At 48.0% G+C, this 26458-nt stretch overlaps 1 protein-coding gene across 1 annotated transcript in view; it reads right to left on the reverse strand.

The window, feature by feature from the left end:
• Positions 1-23819: 23819 nt before the first annotated feature.
• The window catches only part of creb3l1 (cAMP responsive element binding protein 3-like 1), a 401215-nt gene continuing 398576 nt past the window's right edge, over positions 23820-26458 (reverse strand). Inside the window, exon 11 of the mRNA XM_072591792.1 lies at positions 23820-24386. Coding sequence (XP_072447893.1) covers positions 24082-24386 — 305 coding nt within the window. The 3' untranslated portion in view covers positions 23820-24081. The remainder of the gene's footprint in view (positions 24387-26458) is intronic.

Raw genomic sequence — 26458 nt, forward strand, 5'->3', positions numbered from 1 at the left:
TATGAGTATTTGTGTGTGAGTGTGAATGTGTGTGAGTATGAGTGTGTGTATGAGTGTGACTGTGTGAGTGAGAGTGAGTGTGTGAGTGTGTGTAAGTATGAGTGTGTGAGTGTGTGAGTTTGTGTGTGAGAGTGGGTCTGTGAGTTTGTATGCGAGTGTGAATGTGTGTGAGTCTGTGTGAGTGTGTGAGAGAGTGTGAGTGTGTGTGTGAGAGTGAGTGAGGGTGTGTGAGTGTGAGTGTGTGTTTATGTGAGTGAGTGTGAGTGAGAAGGTTTGAGTGTGTGTGTGAGTAAGTGTGTGTGTGTGTGTGTGTGCGGGTGTGTGTGTCTGTGAGTGTGAGTGTCTGTGTGTTTGTGTGAGTGTGAGTGTGAGTATGTGTGTGTGTGTGAGTGTGCGTGCGAGTGTGTGTGTCTGTGAGTGTGAGTGTCTCTGTGTGTGTGAGTGTGAGTGTGCATGAGTGTGTGTGAGTGTGAGTGGGAGTATGTGCGTGTGTGAGTGAGTGAGAATGTGTGTGTGAGTGTGAGTGTGATGTGTTTGTGTGTGTGTGAGTGTGTGTGTGTCTGTGTGTGAGTGAGTGTGAGTGTGTGTGTGTCTGTGCGTGTCAGTGTGAGTGTGTGTCTGTGTGTAAGTGAGTGTGTGTGAGTGTGATTGTGAGTGTGTGTGTGTCTGTGAGTGAGTGTGAGTGTGTGAGTGTAAGTTGTGTGTGTTTTTATGAGTGTGAGCATGAGTGTGTGTGAGGATGAGTCTGAGTGTGTGAGTGTGAGTGTGTGTGAGTTTATGTGTGAGTAAGTGTGTGTGCATGTGAGAGTGAGTGTGTGTGTATGAGTGTGTGTGAGTGTTACTGTATGTTAGTGTGAGTGTATGTGTGAGTGTGAGTGTGTGGGTGTGTGAATGTGTGCCAGTGTGTGAGTGTGTGTGTGTGAGTGTGAGTGTGAGCATGTGTATGTGTCTGTGTGAGTGTGTGTGAGTGTGTTTGTGAGTGTCTATGTCTGTGTGAGTGTGAGTGTGTGTGTGAGTGAGTGTGTGTGTGACTTTGAGTGTGTGTGTGAGTGTGTGTGAGCGTGAGTGTGTGTGAGTGTCTGTGTGTGAGTGTCTGTGTGTGTGTGTCTGTGTGTGAGTGTCTGTGTGTGAGTGTGTGTGAGTGTGAGTGTGTGTGAGTGTGAGTGTGTGTGTTAGTGTGTGTGTGAGTGTGAGTGTGTGTGTTTGTGTGTGTGTGTGAGTGTGTGTGTGTGTGTGTTTGTGTGTGTATGTGTGAATGTGAATGTGTGTGTGAGTGTGACTGTGTGTGAGTGTGTGTGTGTGTAAGTGTGAGTGTGACTGTGTGTGTGACTGTGAGTGTTTGTGTGTGTGAGAGTGTGTGAGTGTGTGTAAGTATGAGTGTGTGAGAGTGTGTAAGTGTGAGTGTGTTTGTGAGTGTGTGTGAGTGTGCGAGTGTGTGTGTGAGTGTGAGTGTGTGTGTCTGTGTGTGAGTGTGTATGTGAGAGAGTGTGTGTGTGAGTGTGTGGGTGAGTGTAAGTGTGAGTGTGTTTGTGAGTATGTGTGAGTGTGTGTGTGAGTGTGAGTATGTGTGTGTGAGTGTGAATGTGTGTGAGTATGAGTGTGTGTATGAGTGTGACTGTGTGTGAGTAAGAATGAGTGTGTGAGTGTGTAAGTATGAGTGTGTGAGTGTGTGAGTGTGTGTGTGAGTGTGAGTCTGTGAGTCTGTGAGTTTGTGTGCGAGTGTGAATGTGTGTGAGTCTGTGTGAGTGTGTGTGTGAGTGTGTGAGTATGTGAGAGTGTGAGTGTGTGAGTGTGTGTGTGAGAGTGAGTGAGTGTGTGTGAGTGAGAGTGTGAGGGTGAGGGTGTGTGAGTGTGAGTGTGAGTTTGTGTGAGTGTGTGTGAGAGTTTGAGTGTGTGTGTGAGAGTGTGAGTGTGTGTGTGTCTGTGTGTGAGTGTGTATGTGAGAGAGTGTGTGCGTGAGTGTGTTTGTGTGTGAGTGTGTGTTAGTATGTGAGAGTGTATGTGAGAGAGTGTGTGAGTGTGTGTGTCTGTGTGTGTGTGTGTGAGAGTGAGTGTGTGTGTGAGTGTGAGTATGTGTGTGTGTGAGTGTGAATGTGTGTGAGTATGAGTGTGTGTGTGAGTGTGACTGTGTGTGAGTGTGAGTAAGTATGAGTGTGTAAGAGTTTGTAAGTGTGAGTGTGTTTGTGAGTGTGTGTGAGTGTGCGAGTGTGTGTGTGAGTGTGAGTGTGTGTGTGTCTGTGTGTGAGTGTGTATGTGAGAGAGTGTGTGTGTGAGTGTGTGAGTGTGTGTAAGTGTGAGTGTGTTTGTGAGTGTGTGTGAGTGTGCGAGTGTGTGTGTGTTTGTGCGAGTGTGTGTGTCTGTGTGTGAGTGTGTGTGAGAGTGTGTGTGTGTGTGAGAGTGTGAGTATGTGTGAGTGTGTGTGTCTGTGTGTGAGAATGAGTGTGTGTGTGATTGTGAGTATGTGTGTGTGTGAGTGTGAATGTGTGTGAGTAGGAGTGTGTGTGTGAGTGTGACTGTGTGTGAGTGAGAGTGAGTGTGTGAGTGTGAGTAAGTATGAGAGTGTGTGAGAATGTTTGAGTGTGAGTGTGTGTGAGTGTGTGTGTGTGTGTGAGTGTGAATGTGAGTGTGTGTGTGTCTGTGTGTGAGTGTGTATGTGAGAGAATGTGTGTGTGAGTGTGTGTGCGTGAGAGTGTGTGTGTTAGTGTGTGTGTGAGTGTGTGCGTCTGTGTGTGAGTGTGTATGTGAGAGAATGTGTGTGTGAGTGTGTGTGTGAGTGTGTGTGTATGTGATAGTATGAGTGTGAGTGCGTGTGTGTGAGTGTGAGTGTGTTTGTGAGTGTGTGTGAGTGTGTGTGTGTGTGTGAGTGTAGGCGTGTGTGTCTGTGTGTGAGTGTGTGAGTATGTGTGAGTTTATGTGTGAGTAAGTGTGTGTGTACGAGTCTGTGTGAGTGTGTGTGAGTGTTACTGTGTGTTAGTGTGAGTGTATGTGTGAGTGCGAGTGTGTGGGTGTGTGCATGTGTGTGAGTGTGTGAGTGTGAGTGTGTCTGTGTCTGTGTGTGTGAGCCTGTGTATGTGTTTGTGAGTGTCTATGTCTGTGTGAGTGTGTGTGACTTTGAGTGCGTGTGTGATCGTGTGTGCTTGTGAGTGTGTGTGTGAGTGTGTGAGTTTGTCTTTGAGTGTGAGTGAGTGTGTGTGAGTGTGTGTGTCTGTGTGTCAGTGTGTGTGCGTGTGAGTGTGTGTGTGAGTGTCTGTGTGTGCGAGTGTCTGTGTGTGAGTGTGTGTGAGTGTGAGTGTGTGTGTGAGTGTGAGAGTGTGTGTGATAGTGAGTGTGAGTGTGTGTGTGTGAGTGTGAGTATGTGTGTGAGTGTGTGTGAGTGTGTGTGTGAGTGTAGGCGTGGGTGTCTGTGTGTGGGTGTGTGTGAGAGTGTGAGTGTGTGTGCAAGTGTGAGTATGTGTGTGTGTGAGTGTGAATGTGTGTGAGTATGAGTGTGTGTGTGAGTGTGACTGTGTGAGAGAGTGTGTGAGTATGTGTAAGTATGAGTGTGTGAGAGTGTTTAAGTGTGAGTGTGTTTGTGAGTGTGTGTGAGTGTGCGAGTGCATGTGTGAGTGTGAGTGTGTGTGTCTGTGTGTGAGTGTGTGTAAGTGTGAGTGTGTTTGTGAGTGTGTGTGAGTGTGCGAGTGTGTGTGTGAGTGTGAGTGTGTGTTTCTGTGTGTGATTGTGTGTGAGTGTGTGAGTGTGTGTGTGTTTGTGCGAGTGTGTGTGTCTGTGTGTGAGTGTGTGTGAGAGTTTGTGTGTGTGTGAGTGTGAGTATGTGTGAGTGTGTGTGTCTGTGTGTGTGAGAGTGAGTGTGTGTGTGAGTGTAAGTATGTGTGTGTGTGAGTGTGAGTATGTGTGTGAGTGTGTGTGAGTGTGTGAGTGTGTATGTGAGAGAGTGTGTGTGTGAGTGTGTGTGTGAGTGTGAGTGATATGTGATAGTATGAGTGTGAGTGTGAGTTTGTTTGTGAGTGTGTGTGAGTGTGTGTGTGTGAGTGTAGGCGTTTGTGTCTGTGTGTGAGTGTGTGTGAGTGTGTGAGTATGTGTGAGTTTATGTGCGAGTAAGTGTGTGTGTATGAGTCTGTGTGAGTGTGTGTGAGTGTTACTGTGTGTTAGTGTGAGTTTGAGAGTGAGTGTAAGTGTGTGGGTGTGTGCATGTGTGTGAGTGTGTGAGTGTGAGTGTGTCTGTGTCTGTGTGTGTGAGCGTGTGTATGTGTTTGTGAGTGTCTATGTCTGTGCGAGTGTGTGTGTCTGTGTGTGAGTGTGTGTGAGAGTTTGTGTGTGTGTGAGTGTGAGTATGTGTGAGTGTGTGTGTCTGTGTGTGTGAGAGTGAGTGTGTGTGTGAGTGTGAGTATGTGTGTGTGTGAGTGTGAATGTGTGTGAGTAGGAGTGTGTGTGTGAGTGTGACTGTGTGTGAGTGAGAGTGAGTGTGTGAGTGTGTGTAAGTATGAGAGTGTGTGAGAATGTTTGAGTGTGAGTGTGTGAGAGTGTGTGTGTGTGAGTGTGAGTGTGAGTGTGTGTGTGTCTGTGTGTGAGTGTGTATGTGAGAGAATGTGTGTGTGAGTGTGTGTGCGTGAGAGTGTGTGTGTTAGTGTGTGTGAGTGTGTGCGTCTGTGTGTGAGTGTGTATGTGAGAGAGTGTGTGTGAGTGTGTGTGCGTGTGTGTGAGTGTGAGTGTGTTTGTGAGTGTGTGTGAGTGTGTGTGTGTGTGTGTGAGTGTAGGCGTGTGTTTCTGTGTGTGAGTGTGTGTGAGTGTGTGAGTATGTGTGAGTTTATGTGTGAGTAAGTGTGTGTGTACGAGTCTGTGTGAGTGTGTGTGAGTGTTACTGTGTGTTAGTTTGAGTGTATGTGTGAGTGTGAGTGTGTGGGTGTGTGCATGTGTGTGAGTGTGTGAGTGTGAGTGTGTCTGTGTCTGTGTGTGTGAGCGTGTGTATGTGTTTGTGAGTGTCTATGTCTGTGTGAGTGTGTGTGACTTTGAGTGCGTGTGTGATCGTGTGTGCTTGTGAGTGTGTGTGTGTTAGTGTGTGTGTGAGTGTGAGTGTGTGTGTCTGTGTGTGAGTGTGTGTGAGATTGTGTGTGTTAGTGTGTTTGTGAGTGTGAGTGTGTGTGTCTGTGTGTGAGTGTGTGTGAGAGTGAGTGTGTGTGTGAGTATGAGTATGTGTGTGTGAGTGTGAATGTGTGTGAGTATGAGTGTGTGTATGAGTGTGACTGTGTGAGTGAGAGTGAGTGTGTGAGTGTGTGTAAGTATGAGTGTGTGTGTGAGTTTGTGTGTGAGAGTGAGTCTGTGAGTTTGTATGCGAGTGTGAATGTGTGTGAGTCTGTGTGAGTGTGTGAGAGAGTGTGAGTGTGTGAGTGTGTGTGTGAGAGTGAGTGAGGGTGTGTGAGTGTGAGTGTGTGTTTATGTGAGTGAGTGTGAGTGAGAAGGTTTGAGTGTGTGTGTGAGTAAGTGTGTGTGTGCGCGGGTGTGTGTGTCTGTGAGTGTGAGTGTCTGTGTGTTTGTGTGAGTATGTGTGTGTGTGAGTGTGCGTGCGAGTGTGTGTGTCTGTGAGTGTGAGTGTCTCTGTGTGTGTGAGTGTGAGTGTGCATGAGTGTGTGTGAGTGTGAGTATGTGCGTGTGTGTGTGAGTGAGAATGTGTGTGTGAGTGTGAGTGTGATGTGTTTGTGTGTGTGTGTCTGTGTGTGTGAGTGAGTGTGAGTGTGTGTGTGTCTGTGCGTGTCAGTGTGAGTGTGTGTCTGTGTGTAAGTGAGTGTGTGTGAGTGTGATTGTGAGTGTGTGTGTGTCTGTGAGTGAGTGTGAGTGTGTGAGTGTAAGTTGTGTGTGTTTTTATGAGTGTGAGCATGAGTGTGTGTGAGGGTGAGTCTGAGTGTGTGTGAGTGTGAGTGTGTGTGAGTTTATGTGTGAGTAAGTGTGTGTGCATGTGAGAGTGAGTGTGTGTGTATGAGTCTGTGTGAGTGTGTGTGAGTGTTACTGTATGTTAGTGTGAGTGTATGTGTGAGTGTGAGTGTGTGGGTGTGTGCATGTGTGCCAGTGTGTGAGTGTGTGTGTGTGAGCGTGAGCGTGTGTATGTGTCTGCGTGAGTGTGTGTGAGTGTGTTTGTGAGTGTCTATGTCTGTGTGAGTGTGAGTGTGCGTGTGAGTGAGTGTGTGTGTGACTTTGAGTGTGAGTGAGTGTGTGTGAGTGTGTGTGTCTGTGTGTCAGTGTGTGTGCGTGTGAGTGTGTGTGTGAGTGTGTGAGTTTGTCTTTGAGTGTGAGTGAGTGTGTCTGAGTGTGTGTGTCTGTGTGTCAGTGTGTGTGGGTGTGAGTGTGTGTGTGAGTGTCTGTGTGTGCGAGTGTCTGTGTGTGAGTGTGTGTGAGTGTGTGTGTGTGAGTGTGAGTGTGTGTGTGATAGTGTGAGTGTGAGTGTGTGTGTGTGAGTGTGAGTATGTGTGTGAGTGTGTGTGAGTGTGTGTGTGAGTGTAGGCATGGGTGTCTGTGTGTGGGTGTGTGTGAGAGTGTGAGTGTGTGTGCAAGTGTGAGTATGTGTGTGTGTGAGTGTGAATGTGTGTGAGTATGAGTGTGTGTGTGAGTGTGACTGTGTGTGAGAGTGTGTGAGTGTGTGTAAGTATGAGTGTGTGAGAGTGTTTAAGTGTGAGTGTGTTTGTGAGTGTGTGTGAGTGTGCGAGTGCATGTGTGAGTGTGAGTGTGTGTGTCTGTGTGTGAGTGTGTGTAAGTGTGAGTGTGTTTGTGAGTGTGTGTGAGTGTGCGAGTGTGTGTGTGAGTGTGAGTGTGTGTGTCTGTGTGTGAGTGTGTGTGAGTGTGTGAGTGTGTGTGTGTTTGTGCGAGTCTGTGTGTCTGTGTGTGAGTGTGTGTGAGAGTTTGTGTGTGTGTGAGTGTGAGTATGTGCGAGTGTGTGTGTCTGTGTGTGAGTGTGTGTGAGAGTTTGTGTGTGTGTGAGTGTGAGTGTGTGTGAGTGTGTGTGTCTGTGTGTGTGAGAGTGAGTGTGTGTGTGAGTGTAAGTAAGTGTGTGTGTGAGTGTTAATGTGTGTGAGTAGGAGTGTGTGTGTGAGTGTGACTGTGTGTGAGTGAGAGTGAGTGTGTGAGTTTGTGTAAGTATGAGAGTGTGTGAGAATGTTTGAGTGTGAGTGTGTGTGAGTGTGTGTGTGTGTGAGTGTGTGTGAGTGTGTGTGTGAGTGAGAGTGAGTGTGTGAGTGTGTGTAAGTATGAGAGTGTGTGAGAATGTTTGAGTGTGAGTGTGTGTGAGTGTGTGTGTGTGAGTGTGTGTGCGTGAGAGTGTGTGTGTTAGTGTGTGTGTGAGTGTGTGCGTCTGTGTGTGAGTGTGTATGTGAGAGAGTGTGTTTGTGAGTGTGTGTGTGAGTGTGAGTGTGTATGTGATAGTATGAGTGTGAGTGTGAGTGCGTGTGTGTGAGTGTGAGTTTGTTTGTGAGTGTGTGTGAGTGTGTGTGTGTGTGAGTGTAGGCGTGTGTGTCTGTGTGTGAGTGTGTGTGAGTGTGTGAGTATGTGTGAGTTTATGTGTGAGTAAGTGTGTGTGTATGAGTCTGTGTGAGTGTGTGTGAGTGTTACTGTGTGTTAGTGTGAGTGTGAGAGTGAGTGTAAGTGTGTGGGTGTGTGCATGTGTGTGAGTGTGTGAGTGTGAGTGTGTCTGTGTCTGTGTGTGTGAGCGTGTGTATGTGTTTGTGAGTGTCTATATCTGTGTGAGTTGTGTGTGTTTGTGCGAGTGTGTGTGTCTGTGTGTGAGTGTGTGTGAGAGTTTGTGTGTGTGTGAGTGTGAGTATGTGTGAGTGTGTGTGTCTGTGTGTGTGAGAGTGAGTGTGTGTGTGAGTGTGAGTATGTGTGTGTGTGAGTGTGAATGTGTGTGAGTAGGAGTGTGTGTGTGAGTGTGACTGTGTGTGAGTGAGAGTGAGTGTGTGTGTGTGTAAGTATGAGAGTGTGTGAGAATGTTTGAGTGTGAGTGTGTGTGAGTGTGTGTGTGTGAGTGTGAGTGTGAGTGTGTGTGTGTCTGTGTGTGAGTGTGTATGTGAGAGAATGTGTGTGTGAGTGTGTGTGCGTGAGAGTGTGTGTGTTAGTGTGTGTGAGTGTGTGCGTCTGTGTGTGAGTGTGTATGTGAGAGAGTGTGTGTGAGTGTGTGTGTGAGTGTGAGTGTGAGTGTGTATGTGATAGTATGAGTGTGAGTGTGAGTGCGTGTGTGTGAGTGTGAGTGTGTTTGTGAGTGTGTGTGAGTGTGTGTGTGTGTGAGTGTAGGCGTGTGTTTCTGTGTGTGAGTGTGTGTGAGTGTGTGAGTATGTGTGAGTTTATGTGTGAGTAAGTGTGTGTGTACGAGTCTGTGTGAGTGTGTGTGAGTGTTACTGTGTGTTAGTGTGAGTGTATGTGTGAGTGTGAGTGTGAGTGTGTGGGTGTGTGCATTTGTGTGAGTGTGTGAGTGTGAGTGTGTCTGTGTCTGTGTGTGTGAGCGTGTGTATGTGTTTGTGAGTGTCTATGTCTGTGTGAGTGTGTGTGACTTTGAGTGCGTGTGTGATCGTGTGTGCTTGTGAGTGTGTGTGTGTTAGTGTGTGTGTGAGTGTGAGTGTGTGTGTCTGTGTGTGAGTGTGTGTGAGATTGTGTGTGTTAGTGTGTTTGTGAGTGTGAGTGTGTGTGTCTGTGTGTGAGTGTGTGTGAGAGTGAGTGTGTGTGTGAGTATGAGTATGTGTGTGTGAGTGTGAATGTGTGTGAGTATGAGTGTGTGTATGAGTGTGACTGTGTGAGTGAGAGTGAGTGTGTGAGTGTGTGTAAGTATGAGTGTGTGTGTGTGAGTTTGTGTGTGAGAGTGAGTTTGTGAGTTTGTATGCGAGTGTGAATGTGTGTGAGTCTGTGTGAGTGTGTGAGAGAGTGTGAGTGTGTGAGTGTATGTGTGAGAGTGAGTGAGGGTGTGTGAGTGTGAGTGTGTGTTTATGTGAGTGAGTGTGAGTGAGAAGGTTTGAGTGTGTGTGTGAGTAAGTGTGTGTGTGCGCGGGTGTGTGTGTCTGTGAGTGTGAGTGTCTGTGTGTTTGTGTGAGTGTGAGTATGTGTGTGTGTGAGTGTGCGTGCGAGTGTGTGTGTCTGTGAGTGTGAGTGTCTCTGTGTGTGTGAGTGTGAGTGTGCATGAGTGTGTGTGAGTGTGAGTATGTGCGTGTGTGTGTGAGTGAGAATGTGTGTGTGAGTATGAGTGTGATGTGTTTGTGTGTGTGTGTCTGTGTGTGTGAGTGAGTGTGAGTGTGTGTGTGTCTGTGCGTGTCAGTGTGAGTGTGTGTCTGTGTGTAAGTGAGTGTGTGTGTGATTGTGAGTGTGTGTGTGTCTGTGAGTGAGTGTGAGTGTGTGAGTGTAAGTTGTGTGTGTTTTTATGAGTGTGAGCATGAGTGTGTGTGAGGGTGAGTCTGAGTGTGTGTGAGTGTGAGTGTGTGTGAGTTTATGTGTGAGTAAGTGTGTGTGCATGTGAGAGTGAGTGTGTGTGTATGAGTCTGTGTGAGTGTGTGTGAGTGTTACTGTATGTTAGTGTGAGTGTATGTGTGAGTGTGAGTGTGTGGGTGTGTGCATGTGTGCCAGTGTGTGAGTGTGTGTGTGTGAGTGTGAGCGTGTGTATGTGTCTGTGTGAGTGTGTGTGAGTGTGTTTGTGAGTGTCTATGTCTGTGTGAGTGTGAGTGTGTGTGTGAGTGAGTGTGTGTGTGACTTTGAGTGTGTGTGTGAGTGTGTGTGAGCGTGAGTGTGTGTGAGTGTCTGTGTGTGAGTGTCTGTGTGTGAGTGTGTGTGAGAGTGAGTGTGTGTGAGTGTGAGTGTGTGTGTGAGTGTGAGTGTGTGTGATAGTGTGAGTGTGAGTGTGTGTGTGTGAGTGTGTGTGTGTGAGTGTGAGTATGTGTGTGAGTGTGTGTGAGTGTGTGTGTGAGTGTAGGCGTGGGTGTCTGTGTGTGAGTGTGTGTGAGAGTGAGAGTGTATGTGCAAGTGTGAGTATGTGTGTGTGTGAGTGTGAATGTGTGTGAGAGTGTGTGAGTGTGTGTAAGTATTAGTGTGTGAGAGTGTTTAAGTGTGAGTGTGTTTGTGAGTGTGAATGTGTGTGAGTATGAGTGTGTGTGTGAGTGTGACTGTGTGTGAGAGTGTGTGAGTGTGTGTAAGTATGAGTGTGTGAGAGTGTTTAAGTGTGAGTGTGTTTGTGAGTGTGTGTGTGCGCGTGTGTGTGTGAGTGTGTGTGAGTGTGTGAGTGTGTGTGTGTTTGTGCGAGTGTGTGTGTCTGTGTGTGAGTGTGTGTGAGAGTTTGTGTGTGTGTGAGTGTGAGTATGTGTGAGTGTGTGTGTCTGTGTGTGTGAGAGTGAGTGAGTGTGTGAGTGTAAGTATGTGTGTGTGAGTGTGTGAGTGTATGTGTGAGTGTAGGCGTGCATGTCTGTGTGTGAGTGTGTGTGAGAGTGTGAGTGTGTGTGCAAGTGTGAGTATGTGTGTGTGTGAGTGTGAATGTGTGTGAGTAGGAGTGTGTGTGTGAGTGTGACTGTGTGTGAGTGAGAGTGAGTGTGTGAGTGTGTGTAAGTATGAGTGTGTGAGAGTGTGTGTGAGTGTGTGTGTGAGTAAGTGTGTGTGTGTATGTGTGAGTGAGTATGTGTGTCTGAGTCTGTGTGAGTCTGTGTGAGTGTGTGTGAGTGTGTGTGTGAGTGTGAGTGTGAGGGTGTGTGTCTGTGTGTGTGAGTGTGAGAATGTGTGTGAGTGTGCGTGTGTGAGAGTATGTGTGTGTGTGAGTGGGAGTGTGAGTGTGAGTGTGTGTGTGTCTGTGTGTGAGTGTGTATGTGAGAGAGTGTGTGTGTGTGAGTGTGTCTGCGTGAGAGTGTGTGTGTTAGTGTGTGTGTGAGTGTGTGTGCCTGTGTGTGAGTATGTATGTGAGAGAGTGTGTGTGAGTGTGTGTGTGAGTGTGAGTGTGTTTGTGAGTGTGTGTGTGTGAGTGTAGGCGTGTGTGTCTGTGTGTGAGTGTGTGAGTATGTGTGAGTTTATGTGTGAGTAAGTGTGTGTGTACGAGTCTGTGTGAGTGTGTGTGAGTGTTACTGTGAGTTAGTGTGAGTGTATGTGTGAGTGCGAGTGTGTGGGTGTGTGCATGTGTGTGAGTGTGTGAGTGTGAGTGTGTCTGTGTCTGTGTGTGTGAGCCTGTGTATGTGTTTGTGAGTGTCTATGTCTGCGTGAGTGTGTGTGACTTTGAGTGCGTGTGTGATCGTGTGTGCTTGTGAGTGTGTGTGTGAGTGTGTGAGTTTGTCTTTGAGTGTGAGTGAGTGTGTGTGAGTGTGTGTGTCTGTGTGTCAGTGTGTGTGGGTGTGAGTGTGTGTGTGAGTGTCTGTGTGTGCGAGTGTCTGTGTGTGAGTGTGTGTGAGTGTGAGTGTGTGTGTGAGTGTGAGTGTGTGTGTGATAGTGTGAGTGTGAGTGTGTGTGTGTGAGTGTGAGTATGTGTGTGAGTGTGTGTGAGTGTGTGTGTGAGTGTAGGCGTGGGTGTCTGTGTGTGGGTGTGTGTGAGAGTGTGAGTGTGTGTGCAAGTGTGAGTATGTGTGTGTGTGAGTGTGAATGTGTGTGAGTATGAGTGTGTGTGTGAGTGTGACTGTGTGAGAGAGTGTGTGAGTATGTGTAAGTATGAGTGTGTGAGAGTGTTTAAGTGTGAGTGTGTTTGTGAGTGTGTGTGAGTGTGCGAGTGCATGTGTGAGTGTGAGTGTGTGTGTCTGTGTGTGAGTGTGTGTAAGTGTGAGTGTGTTTGTGAGTGTGTGTGAGTGTGCGAGTGTGTGTGTGAGTGTGAGTGTGTGTTTCTGTGTGTGATTGTGTGTGAGTGTGTGAGTGTGTGAGTGTGTGTGTGTTTGTGCGAGTGTGTGTGTCTGTGTGTGAGTGTGTGTGAGAGTTTGTGTGTGTGTGAGTGTGAGTATGTGTGAGTGTGTGTGTCTGTGTGTGTGAGAGTGAGTGTGTGTGTGAGTGTAAGTATGTGTGTGTGTGAGTGTGAGTATGTGTGTGAGTGTGTGTGAGTGTGTGAGTGTGTGTGTGAGTGTAGGCGTGCGTGTCTGTGTGTGAGTGTGTGTGAGAGTGTGAGTGTGTGTGCAAGTGTGAGTATGTGTGTGTGTGAGTGTGAATGTGTGTGAGTAGGAGTGTGTGTATGAGTGTGACTGTGTGAGTGAGAGTGAGTGTGTGAGTGTGTGTAAGTATGAGAGTGTGTGAGAATGTTTGAGTGTGAGTGTGTGTGAGTGTGTGTGTGTGTGTGGGTGTGAGTGTGAGTGTGTGTGTGTCTGTGTGTGAGTGTGTATGTGAGAGAATGTGTGTGTGAGTGTGTGTGCGTGAGAGTGTGTGTGTTAGTGTGTGTGTGAGTGTGTGCGTCTGTGTGTGAGTGTGTATGTGAGAGAGTGTGTGTGTGAGTGTGTGTGTGAGTGTGAGTGTGTATGTGATAGTATGAGTGTGAGTGCGTGTGTGTGAGTGTGAGTGTGTTTGTGAGTGTGTGTGAGTGTGTGTGTGTGTGAGTGTAGGCGTGTGTGTCTGTGTGTGAGTGTGTGAGTATGTGTGAGTTTATGTGTGAGTAAGTGTGTGTGTACGAGTCTGTGTGAGTGTGTGTGAGTGTTACTGTGTGTTAGTGTGAGTGTATGTGTGAGTGTGAGTGTGTGGGTGTGTGCATGTGTGTGAGTGTGTGAGTGTGAGTGTGTCTGTGTCTGTGTGTGTGAGCCTGTGTATGTGTTTGTGAGTGTCTATGTCTGTGAGAGTGTGTGTGACTTTGAGTGCGTGTGTGATCGTGTGTGCTTGTGAGTGTGTGTGTGAGTGTGTGAGTTTGTCTTTGAGTGTGAGTGAGTGTGTGTGAGTGTGTGTGTCTGTGTGTCAGTGTGTGTGGGTGTGAGTGTGTGTGTGAGTGTCTGTGTGTGCGAGTGTCTGTGTGTGAGTGTGTGTGAGTGTGAGTGTGTGTGTGAGTGTGAGTGTGTGTGTGATAGTGTGAGTGTGAGTGTGTGTGTGTGAGTGTGAGTATATGTGTGTGAGTGTGTGTGAGTGTGTGTGTGAGTGTAGGCGTGGGTGTCTGTGTGTGGGTATGTGTGAGAGTGTGAGTGTGTGTGCAAGTGTGAGTATGTGTGTGTGTGAGTGTGAATGTGTGTGAGTATGAGTGTGTGTGTGAGTGTGACTGTGTGTGAGAGTGTGTGAGTGTGTGTAAGTATGAGTGTGTGAGAGTGTTTAAGTGTGTGTGTTTGTGAGTGTGTGTGTGCGCGTGTGTGTGAGTGTGAGTGTGTGTGTCTGTGTGTGAGTGTGTGTGAGTGTGTGAGTGTGTGTGTGTTTGTGCGAGTGTGTGTGTCTGTGTGTGAGTGTGTGTGAGAGTTTGTGTGTGTGTGAGTGTGAGTATGTGTGAGTGTGTGTGTCTGTGTGTGTGAGAGTGAGTGAGTGTGTGAGTGTAAGTATGTGTGTGTGTGAGTGTGAGTATGTCTGTGAGTGTGTGTGAGTGTGTGAGTGTGTGTGTGAGTGTAGGCGTGCGTGTCTGTGTGTGAGTGTGTGTGAGAGTGTGAGTGTGTGTGCAAGTGTGAGTATGTGTGTGTGTGAGTGTGAATGTGTGTGAGTAGGAGTGTGTGTGTGAGTGTGACTGTGTGTGAGTGAGAGTGAGTGTGTGAGTGTGTGTAAGTATGAGAGTGTGTGAGAATGTTTGAGTGTGAGTGTGTGTGAGTGTGTGTGTGTGTGTGAGTGTGAGTGTGAGTGTGTGTGTGTCTGTGTGTGAGTGTGTATGTGAGAGAGTGTGTGTGAGTGTGTGTGCGTGAGAGTGTGTGTGTTAGTGTGTGTGTGAGTGTGTGCGTCTGTGTGTGAGTGTGTATGTGAGAGAGTGTGTGTGTGAGTGTGTGTGTGAGTATGAGTGTGTATGTGATAGTATGAGTGTGAGTGCGTGTGTGTGAGTGTGAGTGTGTATGAGTGTGTGTGTGTGAGTGTAGGCGTGTGTGTCTGTGTGTGAGTGTGTGATAATGTGTGTGAGTGTCTGTGTGTGAGTGTGTGTGAGAGTGAGTGTGTGTGAATGTGAGTGTGTGTGTGAGTGTGTGTGTGAGTGTGAGTGTGTGTGTTTGTGTGTGTGTGAGTGTGTGTGTGTGTGAGTGTTTGTGTGTGTATGTGTGAGTGTGAATGTGTGTGTGTGTGTGACTGTGTGTGAGAATGTGTGAGTGTGTGTAAGTATGAGTGTGTGAGAGTGTGTAAGTGTGAGGGTGTTTGTGAGTGTGTGTGAGTGTGCGAGTGTGTGTGAGAGTGTGAGTGTGTGTGTCTGTGTGTGAGTGTGTATGTGAGAGAGTGTGTGTGTGAGTGTGTGGGTGAGTGTAAGTGTGAGTGTGTTTGTGAGTATGTGTGAGTGTGTGTGTGTGTGAGTGTGAGTATGTGTGTGTGAGTGTGAATGTGTGTGAGTATGAGTGTGTGTATGAGTGTGACTGTGTGTGAGTAAGAGTGAGTGTGTGAGTGTGTAAGTATGAGTGTGCGAGTGTGTGTGTGAGTGTGAGTGTGTGTGTCTGTGTGTGAGTGTGTATGTGAGAGAGTGTGTGTGTGAGTGTGTGGGTGAGTGTAAGTGTGAGTGTGTTTGTGAGTATGTGTGAGTTTGTGAGTGTGTGTGTGAGTGTGAGTATGTGTGTATGAGTGTGAATGTGTGTGAGTATGAGTGTGTGTATGAGAGTGACTGTGTGTGAGTAAGAGTGATGTGTGAGTGTGTAAGTATGAGTGTGCGAGTGTGTGTGTGAGTGTGAGTGTGTGTGTCTGTGTGTGAGTGTGTATGTGAGAGAGTGTGTGTGTGAGTGTGTGGGTGAGTGTAAGTGTGAGTGTGTTTGTGAGTATGTGTGAGTGTGTGAGTGTGTGTGTGAGTTTGAATGTGTGTGAGTATGAGTGTGTGTATGAGTGTGACTGTGTGTGAGTAAGAGTGAGTGTGTGAGTGTGTAAGTATGAGTGTGTGAGTGTGTGAGTGTGTGAGTGTGTGTGTGAGTGTGAGTCTGTGAGTTTGTGTGCGAGTGTGAATGTGTGTGAGTCTGTGTGAGTGTGTGTGAGAGTTTGAGTGTGTGTGAGTGTGTGTGTGAGTGTGTGAGTATGTGAGAGTGTGAGTGTGTGAGTGTGTGTGTGAGAGTGAGTGAGTGTGTGTGAGTGAGAGTGTGAGGGTGCGGGTGTGTGAGTGTGAGTGTGAGTTTGTGTGAGTGTGTGTGTGAGTTTGAGTGTGTGTGTGAGAGTGTGAGTGTGTGTGTGTCTGTGTGTGAGTGTGTATGTGAGACAGTGTGTGTGTGAGTGTGTGTGTGTGAGTGTGTGTGTGTGAGTGTGTGTGTTAGTGTGTGAGAGTGTATGTGAGAGAGTGTGTGAGTGTGTGTGTCTGTGTGTGAGTGTGTGTGAGAGTGAGTGTGTGTGTGAGTGTGAGTATGTGTGTGTGAGTGTGAATGTGTGTGAGTATGAGTGTGTGTGTGAATGTGACTGTGTGTGAGAGTGTGTGAGTGTGAGTAAGTATGAGTGTGTAAGAGTGTGTAAGTGTGAGTGTGTTTGTGAGTGTGTGTGAGTGTGCGAGTGTGTGTGTGAGTGTGTGTGTGTGTCTGTGTGTGAGTGTGTATGTGAGAGATTGTGTGTGTGAGTGTGTGAGTGTGTGTAAGTGTGAGTGTGTTTGTGAGTGTGTGTGAGTGTGCGAGTGTGTGTGTGTTTGTGCGAGTGTGTGTGTCTGTGTGTGAGTGTGTGTGAGAGTGTGTGTGTGTGAGTGTGAGTATGTGTGAGTGTGTGTGTCTGTGTGTGAGAGTGAGTGAGTGTGTGAGTGTGAGTATGTGTGTGTGTGAGTGTGAATGTGTGTGAGTAGGAGTGTGTGTGTGAGTGTGACTGTGTGTGAGTGAGAGTGAGTGTGTGAGTGTGTGTAAGTATGAGAGTGTGTGAGAATGTTTGAGTGTGAGTGTGTGTGTGTGAGTGTGTGTGTGAGTGTGAGTGTGAGTGTGTGTGTGTCTGTGTGTGAGTGTGTATGTGAGAGAATGTGTGTGTGAGTGTGTGTGCGTGAGAGTGTGTGTGTTAGTGTGTGTGTGAGTGTGTGCGTCTGTGTGTGAGTGTGTATGTGAGAGAGTGTGTGTGTGAGTGTGTGTGTGAGTGTGAGTGTGTATGTGATAGTATGAGTGTGAGTGTGAGTGCGTGTGTGTGAGTGTGAGTGTGTTTGTGAGTGTGTGTGAGTGTGTGTGTGTGTGAGTGTAGGCGTGTGTGTCTGTGTGTGAGTGTGTGAGTATGTGTGAGTTTATGTGTGAGTAAGTGTGTGTGTACGAGTCTGTGTGAGTGTGTGTCAATGTTACTGTGTGTTAGTGTGAGTGCATGTGTGAGTGTGAGTGTGTGGGTGTGTGCATGTGTGTGAGTGTGTGAGTGTGAGTGTGTCTGTGTCTGTGTGTGTGAGCCTGTGTATGTGTTTGTGAGTGTCTATGTCTGTGAGAGTGTGTGTGACTTTGAGTGCGTGTGTGATCGTGTGTGCTTGTGAGTGTGTGTGTGAGTTTGTCTTTGAGTGTGAGTGAGTGTGTGTGAGTGTGTGTGTCTGTGTGTCAGTGTGTGTGGGTGTGAGTGTGTGTGTGAGTGTCTGTGTGTGCGAGTGTCTGTGTGTGAGTGTGTGTGAGTGTGAGTGTGTGTGTGAGTGTGAGTGTGTGTGTGATAGTGTGAGTGTGAGTGTGTGTGTGTGAGTGTGAGTATGTGTGTGAGTGTGTGTGAGTGTGTGTGAGTGTGTGAGTGTGTGTGTGAGTGTAGGCGTGCGTGTCTGTGTGTGAGTGTGTGTGAGATTGTGAGTGTGTGCAAGTGTGAGTATGTGTGTGTGTGAGTGTGAATGTGTGTGAGTATGCGTGTGTGTGTGAGTGTGACTGTGTGTGAGAGTGTGTGAGTGTGTGTAAGTATGAGTGTGTTTGTGAGTGTGTGTGAGTGTGCGAGTGTGTGTGTGAGTGTGAGTGTGTGTGTCTGTGTGTGAGTGTGTGTGTGTGAGTGTGAGTATGTGTGAGTGTGAGTGTGTGTGTCTGTGTGTGTGTGAGAGTGAGTGTGTGTGAGTGTGAGTATGTGTGTGTGTGAATGTGTGTGAGTATGTGTGTGTGTGTGAGTGTGACTGTGTGAGTGAGTGTGAGTGTGTGTAAGTATGAGTGTGTGAGAGTGTGAGAGTGTGTGTGAGTGTGAGTGTGTGTGAGTGTGTGTGTGAGTAAGTGTGTGTGTGTATGTGTGAGTGAGTGTGTGTAACAGTCTGTGTGAGTGTGTGTGAGTGTGTGTGAGTGTGAGTGTGAGTGTGTGTGTGAGTGTGAGTATGTGTGTGTGAGTGTGAGTGTGTGTGTCTGTGTGTGTGTGAGAGTGTGTGCGAGTGTGCGTGTGTGAGTGTTTGTGTGAGAGTGAGTGAGGGTGTGTGAGTGTGAGTGTGTGTTTATGTGAGTGAGCGTGAGTGAGAAGGTTTGAGTGTGTGTGTGAGTAAGTGTGTGTGTGTGTCTGTGCGTGTCAGTGTGAGTGTGTGTCTGTGTGTAAGTGAGTGTGTGTGAGTGTGATTGTGAGTGTGTGTGTGTGTCTGTGAGTGAGTGTGAGTGTGTGAGTGTAAGTTGTGTGTGTTTTTATGAGTGTGAGCATGAGTGTGTGTGAGGGTGAGTCTGAGTGTGTGAGTGTGAGTGTGTGGGTGTGTGCATGTTTGCCAGTGTGTGAGTGTGTGTGTGTGAGTGTGAGCGTGTGTATGTGTCTGTGTGAGTGTGTGTGAGTGTGTTTGTGAGTGTCTATGTCTGTGTGAGTGTGAGTGTGTGTGTGAGTGAGTGTGTGTGTGACTTTGAGTGTGTGTGTGAGTGTGTGTGAGCGTGAGTGTGTGTGAGTGTCTGTGTGTGAGTGTCTGTGTGTGTGTGTGTCTGTGTGTGAGTGTCTGTGTGTGAGTGTGTGTGAGAGTGAGTGTGTGTGAGTGTGAGTGTGTGTGTTAGTGTGTGTGTGAGTGTGAGTGTGTGTGTTTGTGTGTGTGTGTGAGTGTGTGAGTGTGTGAGTGTGTGTCTGAGTGTGTGTCTGTGAGTGTTTGTGTGTGTATGTGTGAGTGTGAATGTGTGTGTGAGTGTGACTGTGTGTGAGTGTGTGTGTGTGTAAGTGTGAGTGTGACTGTGTGTGAGTGTGCGTGTGACTGTGAGTGTTTGTGTGTGTGAGTGTGTGTGTGATTGTGTGTGTGAATGTGTGTGTGACTGTGTGTGTGAGTGTGTGTGTGACTGTGAAGTGTGTGTGTGAGTGTGAGTGTGTGTGTGTGTGCGTGTGTGAGTGTGAGTGTGTGTGTGAGTGTGAGAGTGAGTGTGTGTGAGTGTGTGTGTGAGTGTGTGAGTGTGAGTGTGTGTGAGTGTGTGTGTGAGTGTGAGTGTGTGTGAGTGTGTGTGTGAGTGTGGGTGTATGTGTGTGTGTGAGTGTGTGTGTGTGAGTGTGTGTGAGTGTGTGTATGTGAGTGTGTGTATGTGTGTGTGTATGTGTGAATGTGTGTGTGTGAGTGTGAGTGTGTGTGTGAGTGTGTGTGTGAGTGTGAGTGTGTGCGTGAATGTGTGTGTGTGAGTGTATGTGTGTGACTGTGTGTGAGTGTGACTGTGTGTGAGTGTGTGTGTAAGTGTGAATGTGAGTGTGTGTGTGAGTGTGACTGTGTGTGTGTGTAAATGTGAGTGTAAGTGTGTGTGTGACTGTGAGTGTTTGTGTGTGTGAGTGTGTGTGTGAGTGTGTGTGTGTGACTGTGTGTGTGAGTGTGTGTGTGACTGCGAGTGTGAGTGTGAGTGTGAGTGTGTGTGTGCGTGTGTGAGTGTGAGTGTGTGTGTGTGTGTGAGTGTGAGTGTATGTGTGTGTGTGAGTGTGTGTGTGAGAGTGTGAGTGTGTGTGTGAGTGTGGGTGTATGTGTGTGTGAGTGTGTGTGTGTGTGAGTGTTAGTGTGTGTGTGTGAGTGTGTGTGTATGTGTTTGTGAGTGTGAGTGTGTGTGTGTGAGTGTGTGTGTGTGTGAGTGTCTGTGTGTGTGTCTGTGTGTGAGTGTGAGTGTATGTGTGTGTGAGTGTGTGTGTGTGAGTGTGAGTGTATGTGTGTGCGTGAATGTGTGTGTGTGAGTGTGCGTGTGTGAGTGTGTGTGTCTGTGTGAGAGTGTGAGTGTATGTGTTTGTGTGAGTGTGTGTGTGTGAGTTTGAGTGTGTGTGTGTGTGTGTATGTGTGAGTGTGAGTGTGAGTTGTGTGTTAGTGTGTGTGTGCGAGTTTGAGTGTGTGTGTGTGTGAGTGTGAGTATGTGTGAGTGTGTGTGTGTGTGTGTGTGTGTGTGAGTGTGACTGTGTGTGTGTGTGAGTGTGTGTGTGAGTTTGTGTGTGTGTGTGTGAGTGTGTGTATGTGTGAGTGTGTGTGCGAGTGTGTGTGTGTGAGTGTGACTGTGTGTGTGAGTGTGTGTGTGAGTGTGTGTGTGTGAGTGTGTGTATGTGAGTGTGTGTGAGTGTGTGTGACTGTGTGTGTGAGTGTGTGTGAGTGTGTGTGTGAATGTGAGTGTGTGTGTGTGTGTGAGTGTGTGTGTGTGTGAGTGTGTGTGAGTGTGTGTGAGTGTGTGTGTGTGAGTGTGTGTATGTGAATATGTGTGAGTGTGAGTTGTGTGTTAGTGTGTTGGTGATATGTTGTGGGTCAGGTAGACCCTAGGGCTGACAGCAGCCTTCCCCTCCGAGCTGTGCCTCAGCCCGGCCTCAGTCTGAGGTGTGTTCTCACACAGCTCCAGGTGACTCTCTGTAAAGATCTTGCTGTGCTCGTTGTTCCGACTTCCCTGTAAACCCTATCCTTTCTCATGGTTACGAACATCTCTGAGCTCGGAAGGAGACACAAAGTATGTCGGAACGTTCTCACTGTGGATGGCCTTTGCTGGGGTTTGTTACTACCCCCCCCGGGGTTTTGAAACATTGAGATGTTTTCACACGATAAGGGTGGCTCTTCCGCTGTTGTCCTCTGCATCCCACAGGCCAGTATCCTTCCCCTTCGGGAGGTGCTCATTCTCCCACTGTCTGCCTTTTCCCCCTAACCCTTGACTCCAGTCCGAATTAAAAATCTGCCTGTCTCAGCCTTGAGTATACGTTAACAACCCACTGCAGTGCGGACCTCCACAGATTCCCTACTGTTTGACAGAAGAAATTCCACTGTGTCACCAAATGTGGGACCCTTTAGTCTGAGATTATGCCCTCAAGGAGAAAGGCCCTTTCCCCATTGACCCTGTCAATCCCTCTGAGAAACCTGCATGGTTCCATAAAGTTACCCCTCATTCTCCAAACCTACTCAACCTCGCTTCATAAGACAGTCCCTCCCTCAGTGCAGTGAACCTTCTCTGGGCTGCGTCCAATGCCAGCATGTCTTTCCTTAGATAGTCAACACTCTTCATCCTATTCCAAGCTGTTATTGAGTTACAGAGTCTTACAGCATGGAAACAGACCCTTGGGTCCAACCTGTCCAATATCCCAAACTAAACTAGTCCCCCCTTGAGCCATATCCCTCCCAATCTTTCCTATTCATGTACATATCGAAATGCCTTTTAAACGTTGCGCCTGATTCCGCATCCACCACTTCCTCTGGAAATTCAATCCGCACATGAACCTCTCCTGACTAAAACAAAAGTCCCTCAGGCCTTTTTTTAAATCTCTCCCCTCCCATCTCAAAACCATGTCCCCTGGTCTCGAAAATCTCTCACCCTGAGTAACAGAGACCTGCTTATCTTATTCACCTTATCTATACCCCTCGTGATTTTATAAACCATCCCTCAACTCCCAGGGAGAAAACTCCCAGCTGATCCAGCCTCTCCTTATAAGTCAAACCCTCCTTACCCGGTAACATCCTGGTAAATCTCTCCTGAACCCTCTCCAGTTTGATAATATCCTTCCTATAGTAGGGTTGACCAGAACTGGGCACAGTGCTCCAGAAGAGGCCTGTGTAATCTCATCTTGTGCAATCTCAACATAATGTTCCAACTCCTGTACTCCAAGGTCTGAGTAAATGAAGGCTAACTACCTTCTGAACCACCCTGTCCATCTGGAATGTAAACCTCAAAGCATTATCCACCTAAACTCCTTGGTCTTTCTGTTCTATTACACTGCCCAAGGCCTTACTTTTAATTGTCTCAGTCCTTTTCTTGTTTTACCAAGATGCAATAGCTCACGTTTATCCAAATTAAACTCTTCAGCTCATTGACCAAATCGATCAAGACCTTGGGTAACCTTCCTCACTGTCCCCCAGCTTTGGGGCCATCTGCAAATTTACGAACTGTGCCTTTTGTGTTTGTATGTAACTCATTTATACAAATGACAAACAAAATGGTGGACCCAGCACGACCCCTGTGGAACACTGTTAGTCACAGGCCTCCAGTCTGAAAAACAACCCTCCACAACCAGCCTCTGTCTCTGGCCATTCAACCAATTTTGCATCCAATTGGCACGGTCTCCCTGAATCCCCCCAATAATGGTGGTTGTCTGATTAGTCCCTTGTATAGTTTTATCAAAACCTCCCTACTTTAATTCTCCGTTCCCTTTGAAGTAAAGGCCAACATTTAATTTGTCTTTACCTGATCGTGTAGCCCAACTCTTCCTGTAACTGACCACAGTGAGTGACCGCAGGAGATACCACTGTCGATCAGCTCGAGATCTGGCTAATCTTCTACTGACTAACCCCACAGTGACTCAGTGGTTAGCACTGCTGCCTCACAGCGCCAGGGATCCAGGTTCGATTCCAGCCTCGGGTGACTCTCTGTGTGGAGTTTGCACATTCTCCCCGTGTCTGTGTGGGTTTCCCCCGGGTGCTCTGGTTTCCTCCCACAGTCCAAAGATGTGCAGGTCAGGTGAATTGGCCATTCTAAATTACCCGTAGTGTTAGTTGTGGTAAGTGTAGAGTAGGGAAATGGATCTGGGTGGTTTACTCTTCGGAGGGTTGGTGTAGACTTGTTGGGCCGAAGGGCCTGTTTCCGCTCTGTAGGGAATCTGATCTCTGAAGCTGAATCAAAGCTAGGAATCTCCTGAGTATGAAATCTCAGCCTTTCACGGAGCTGACCCACAGAATACTGAAGGGAGGAGAGGTAACTGTAGGGGGAGTGATGTGTACACTGTTTGGAGCCAGCCCTGACCTGGTCTGAACATCGAGAAATAAATGTGATCTTCATTTCAACCCAGTGTCATGAAAGGCAGCCCTCTCTCTTAACTCGTTTGCAGGTCACATGTCAAAAGAATTGCAACTTACTTATCGAAGCAAAACATCTGTGCAGGCCATTCGGTCCAGGTGGCCCGTACTCTCCCCAAAGCCCTGCTTCATTCCCACCCCCGTCGGTATATTCCTTACTCGGTCATGCAGTGATCCAGTTTCTCCTGAGATGCACCAAGCCCTACCTGCCAAGTGAAACACTCTGCTCACTCCTTGGATACAGAAGGTCCCGAAGAGAATTGAGCTCATTGATGTCTAAGTGTTTCCTCAAAGCTGGAGTCATGTTAGCAACTCATCAGAAGGCATCTCAGTTGGAGATGGACTGGCTGCCACTGATTCTCCAAGATCCTATCAGAGTAAAGGGGGGTGGGGGGGGGGGGTTAGTGTGGAGGTGTAGACCCAGAGGCCATAATGTCGCAGGACCTTGGACGGCAGTATCTGGGAGATCTGGCCGGTCTGTACCCACCCATTTTTGATTGTTTGCAACTACCTCCCCGTCTTAATTCGTCGGTTCATATGTTACCCCCTCCCCCATTTATTGTTCAGCTGTTGACACTTCACATCGTGCTGTGTCTACTTACCTGCTGACACTCGGAATTCCCTGGAATTATCTTGCCATTATCTCTCCGCCCCTACATCCTATGCCCGTGCGCTGCCTTCCCCTTCACCTGACAGCACTCCGAAAGCCTGCGCTTTCAAATGAACCTGTTGGACTATAACGTGGCGTCGTGGGAACCTCTGACTTAGCCCACCCCCGGTGCAACCCCGGCACCTTCCCAACATGTACCCCGTCCGCCCCCCTCGTCCTGAACAACTCGTGTGGTGGGAAATAAAGCACAATGGCTCCACGCAGTCATTTGAATGCAACAGGAAGCATTTTATTTCTAAATAGCTGCTATAACATGGTCGCTGGATATTGTTCCCACACCCCTCCATCATGAAAGTCAGATTGTGGCAGATGTATTAACAGATGTTTCTACACGCTGTAGAAAACGGTGAACAACCATGTACACACACCGAGCTTATCCCCAGAGTCAAGACGATTCTTATTTGGCGATTTGAACCACAGCATGTTTAACCAGGATGGGCTCCTGGAGAATTCGCCCCTTAAACTTCGATTCAGGTGGTTCACTGCTATTCATAGGTGTTCCACTCTTGAGTTAGGGGTTCCCCCTTTTGTCTGTACCACATCATGCCGACCATCCTAGACATATCCCAAAAAGCCAACCGCCAACAGTGGGAACGGTGAGGAACACATCGTGAAGGGCTTGGGAGTTAGCAATGAGGAGGGTGAGAGGAGGGAGGAGCTGTAGCGAGGGACTCATTCCTAATAGTGTGAAACAAAGCAAAGGCCGCAGAGAGTGAGAATGGAGAGGGGCAAATTGAGGGTGCTGGTGTTGGACTCACACAGCACCAGGTTCTAGTCCGACAGGTTTAATTGGAAGCACTAGCTTTCGGAGTGATGCCCCTTTGTCAACCTGAAGGAGCAGCGCTCCGAAAGCTAGTGCTTCCAGCTAAACCTGTCGGACTAGAACCTGGTGCTGTGCGCGATTTGTAACCAAGTAAAGGGAGGGAGGTACATGAGGACAGCAGTGCTGACTGCAGGATCCACTGAGAGAGAACAGGAAAAAACACCATGAAGAGTGTAATGGGGAAGGAGCAAGCTGGGGGAGGGGTGGGGGGGGGTGGGGGGGGGGGGGGGGAGGGGGGAATGAAAATGGTGAAGAGCATGGGGCAGATCAGTGCAGACTGTGGTAGGAACAGCAACACATAGAGAATCTAATGCACACATTCACGCGCTGACACACAGACATACACACACACAAAACCCATACACAGACATTCGGACACAGATCCCCAGGCACTCGCAAGAACAAAACATCGAACATTTTAGGCTTGCAAAACAAAAGGATCTCTACCGAAGGGTGAATTGAAGGCCAGTCCAGTTACAAAGATTTCGCTGTGATCAAAGCTGTCGATGCCCATCTCTCATTATGTGCTTTCTCCTGAACTAATTTCCTGTGGTCAGTCTTATTGGAGCCGATCACCCCCAGGTGGGTATTGCTCAGATATTTGGATGCCTCCTGCGACCAGCTCGTGTAGTCACCTGATGTGTCGTGTGACCCCTCCTGGGCTCTTGCGCCTCTGGATGACAGCTCCCACTCCTCTGAGCTCTCCATCGGGAAGAACGAGGAATAGTGCTCCTCCAGGGGGGACCCCTCATCGTAAAACAGCAGGCTCCTGGACCGAACTGGGCAAAGCAAACACAGGAAGTGGTCAGGGGTTCTGCTGCAGCTTGGGATCCAGGGAAATCCAACACCCCCCCCCCTCCCCACCTCCCCCCTCCCCTCCCCCACCTCCCCCCCCCCCTCCCCCACCTCCCCTCTCCCCTCCCCACCTCCCCATCTCCTCCCCTCAAACCTCTGCTGGTGCCAGACACATCTGCATGAGCATATTTAATACCATGGCTGCTCTAAACGCGGCCTAACTTGGCTTTCCTGATAACCTCTCACCTCCCCCCACCCCCGACCCCTTGTCAATCAACAGCCTGCCCAACTCGGCCGTGAATGTGTTCCAATGACCCAGACCCTCTCTATCAAACTCGGATTGTGGCAGATGTATTAACAGATGTTTCTACACACTATAGAAAACGGTGAACAACCATGTACACACTGGATTAGTGGTGCTGGAAGAGCACAGCAGTTCAGGCAGCATCCAACGAGCAGCGAAATCAACGTTTCGGGCAAAAGCCCTTCATCCTGATGAAGGGCTTTTGCCCGAAACGTTGATTTCGCTGCTCGTTGGATGCTGCCTGAACTGCTGTGCTCTTCCAGCACCACTAATCCAGAATTTGATTTTCAGTATCTGCAGTCATTGTTTTTACCATGTACACACACCGAGCTTATCCCCATTCAGACTCAAGATGATTTTTATTTGGTGATATGGATTCCAAAAACGGACCTCTGTCTCCGAGATCCCTCCTCGTTTCTTTTTCGACATTGGGAGGTCATGTTGCAGCTGTACAGGACATTGGTTAGGCCGCTGTTGGAATACTGCGTACAATTCTGGTCTCCTTCCTATCGGAAAGATGTTGTGAAACTTGAAAGGGTTCAGAAAAGATTTACAAGGATGTTGCCAGGGTTGGAGGATCTGAGCTACAGGGAGGGGCAGAACAGGCTGGGGCTGTTTTCCCTGGAGCGTCGGAGGCTGAGGGGTGACCTTATAGAGGTTTACAAAATTATAAGGGGCATGGATAGGGTAAATAGTCAAAGTCTTTTTCCTGAGATTGGGGAGTCCAGAACTAGAGGGCATAGATTTAGGGTGAGAGGGGAAAGATATAAAAGAGACCTAAGGGGCAACTTTTTCACACAGAGTGTGATACGTGTATGGAATGAGCTGCCAGAGGATGTGGTGGAGGCTGGTACAATTGCAACATTTAAGAGGCATTTGGATGGGTATATGAATAGGAAGGGTTTGGAGGGATATGGGCTGGGTGCTGGCAGGTGGGACTAGATTGGGTTGGGATATCTGGTCGGCATGGACGGGTTGGACCGAAGGGTCTGTTTCCGTGCTGTACATCTCTATGACTCTATGGTGTTGGCATTTCCCAGTCGGAACATTATTTTCGAAATGTCCAATGATCACCTTCTCTCCAATAGATCCGAGTATTTCCTGTAATGGCAGGCAAACTGTTCCCTAGCTTCCTTCCTCCTTTCTTAAATAGTGGTGTAACAATTCCAACCTTCCAATCAGGAATCATTCCTGAATTTATGGAATTTCAGAAGACGATCTTTACAGCCACCGCCTTCAATACTCTTGGATATAAATAATCAGGTCCTCCGAACTTCTCAACTTCTGGTCCCATTTATGTTTTTACCAACAGAAACTTCATAAACAATTCTGGGATGATCTAATTGAAGTCGGTTTGTTTTTTTAATTCACTCAGAGCTGATTGGCGTCATGGTAAAGCCGGTATTTATTGTTTTGTTTCCACTTGCCCTTGAGAGGATGGTTTGGGAGCGGCCATCTTGAATCGCTGCAGTTCATGTTCTGTAGGAGGGGGGGCGCTGCTGGATGTGGTACAATCAAATGGGCTGCTCTGTCCTGGATAGTTTCAAACTTCATGTGTGTTTTTGGAGTTGCACCCACCCAGGCAAGTTGGGGTATTCCATGACACTCTTGACTTGTGCTTTGTAGATGGAGGACAGGTTTTGCGGAGTCAGGAATGAGTTACTTGCTGCTATATCATAAGCCTCTGACCTGCTCTTGTAGCCATGTGTGGTGAGTCCAGTTGAGTTTGTTCACAATGGTATCCCCCAGGAT

The sequence above is a fragment of the Chiloscyllium punctatum genome, chromosome 22, assembly GCF_047496795.1.
Source record: "Chiloscyllium punctatum isolate Juve2018m chromosome 22, sChiPun1.3, whole genome shotgun sequence".
Lineage (NCBI taxonomy): Eukaryota > Metazoa > Chordata > Chondrichthyes > Orectolobiformes > Hemiscylliidae > Chiloscyllium > Chiloscyllium punctatum.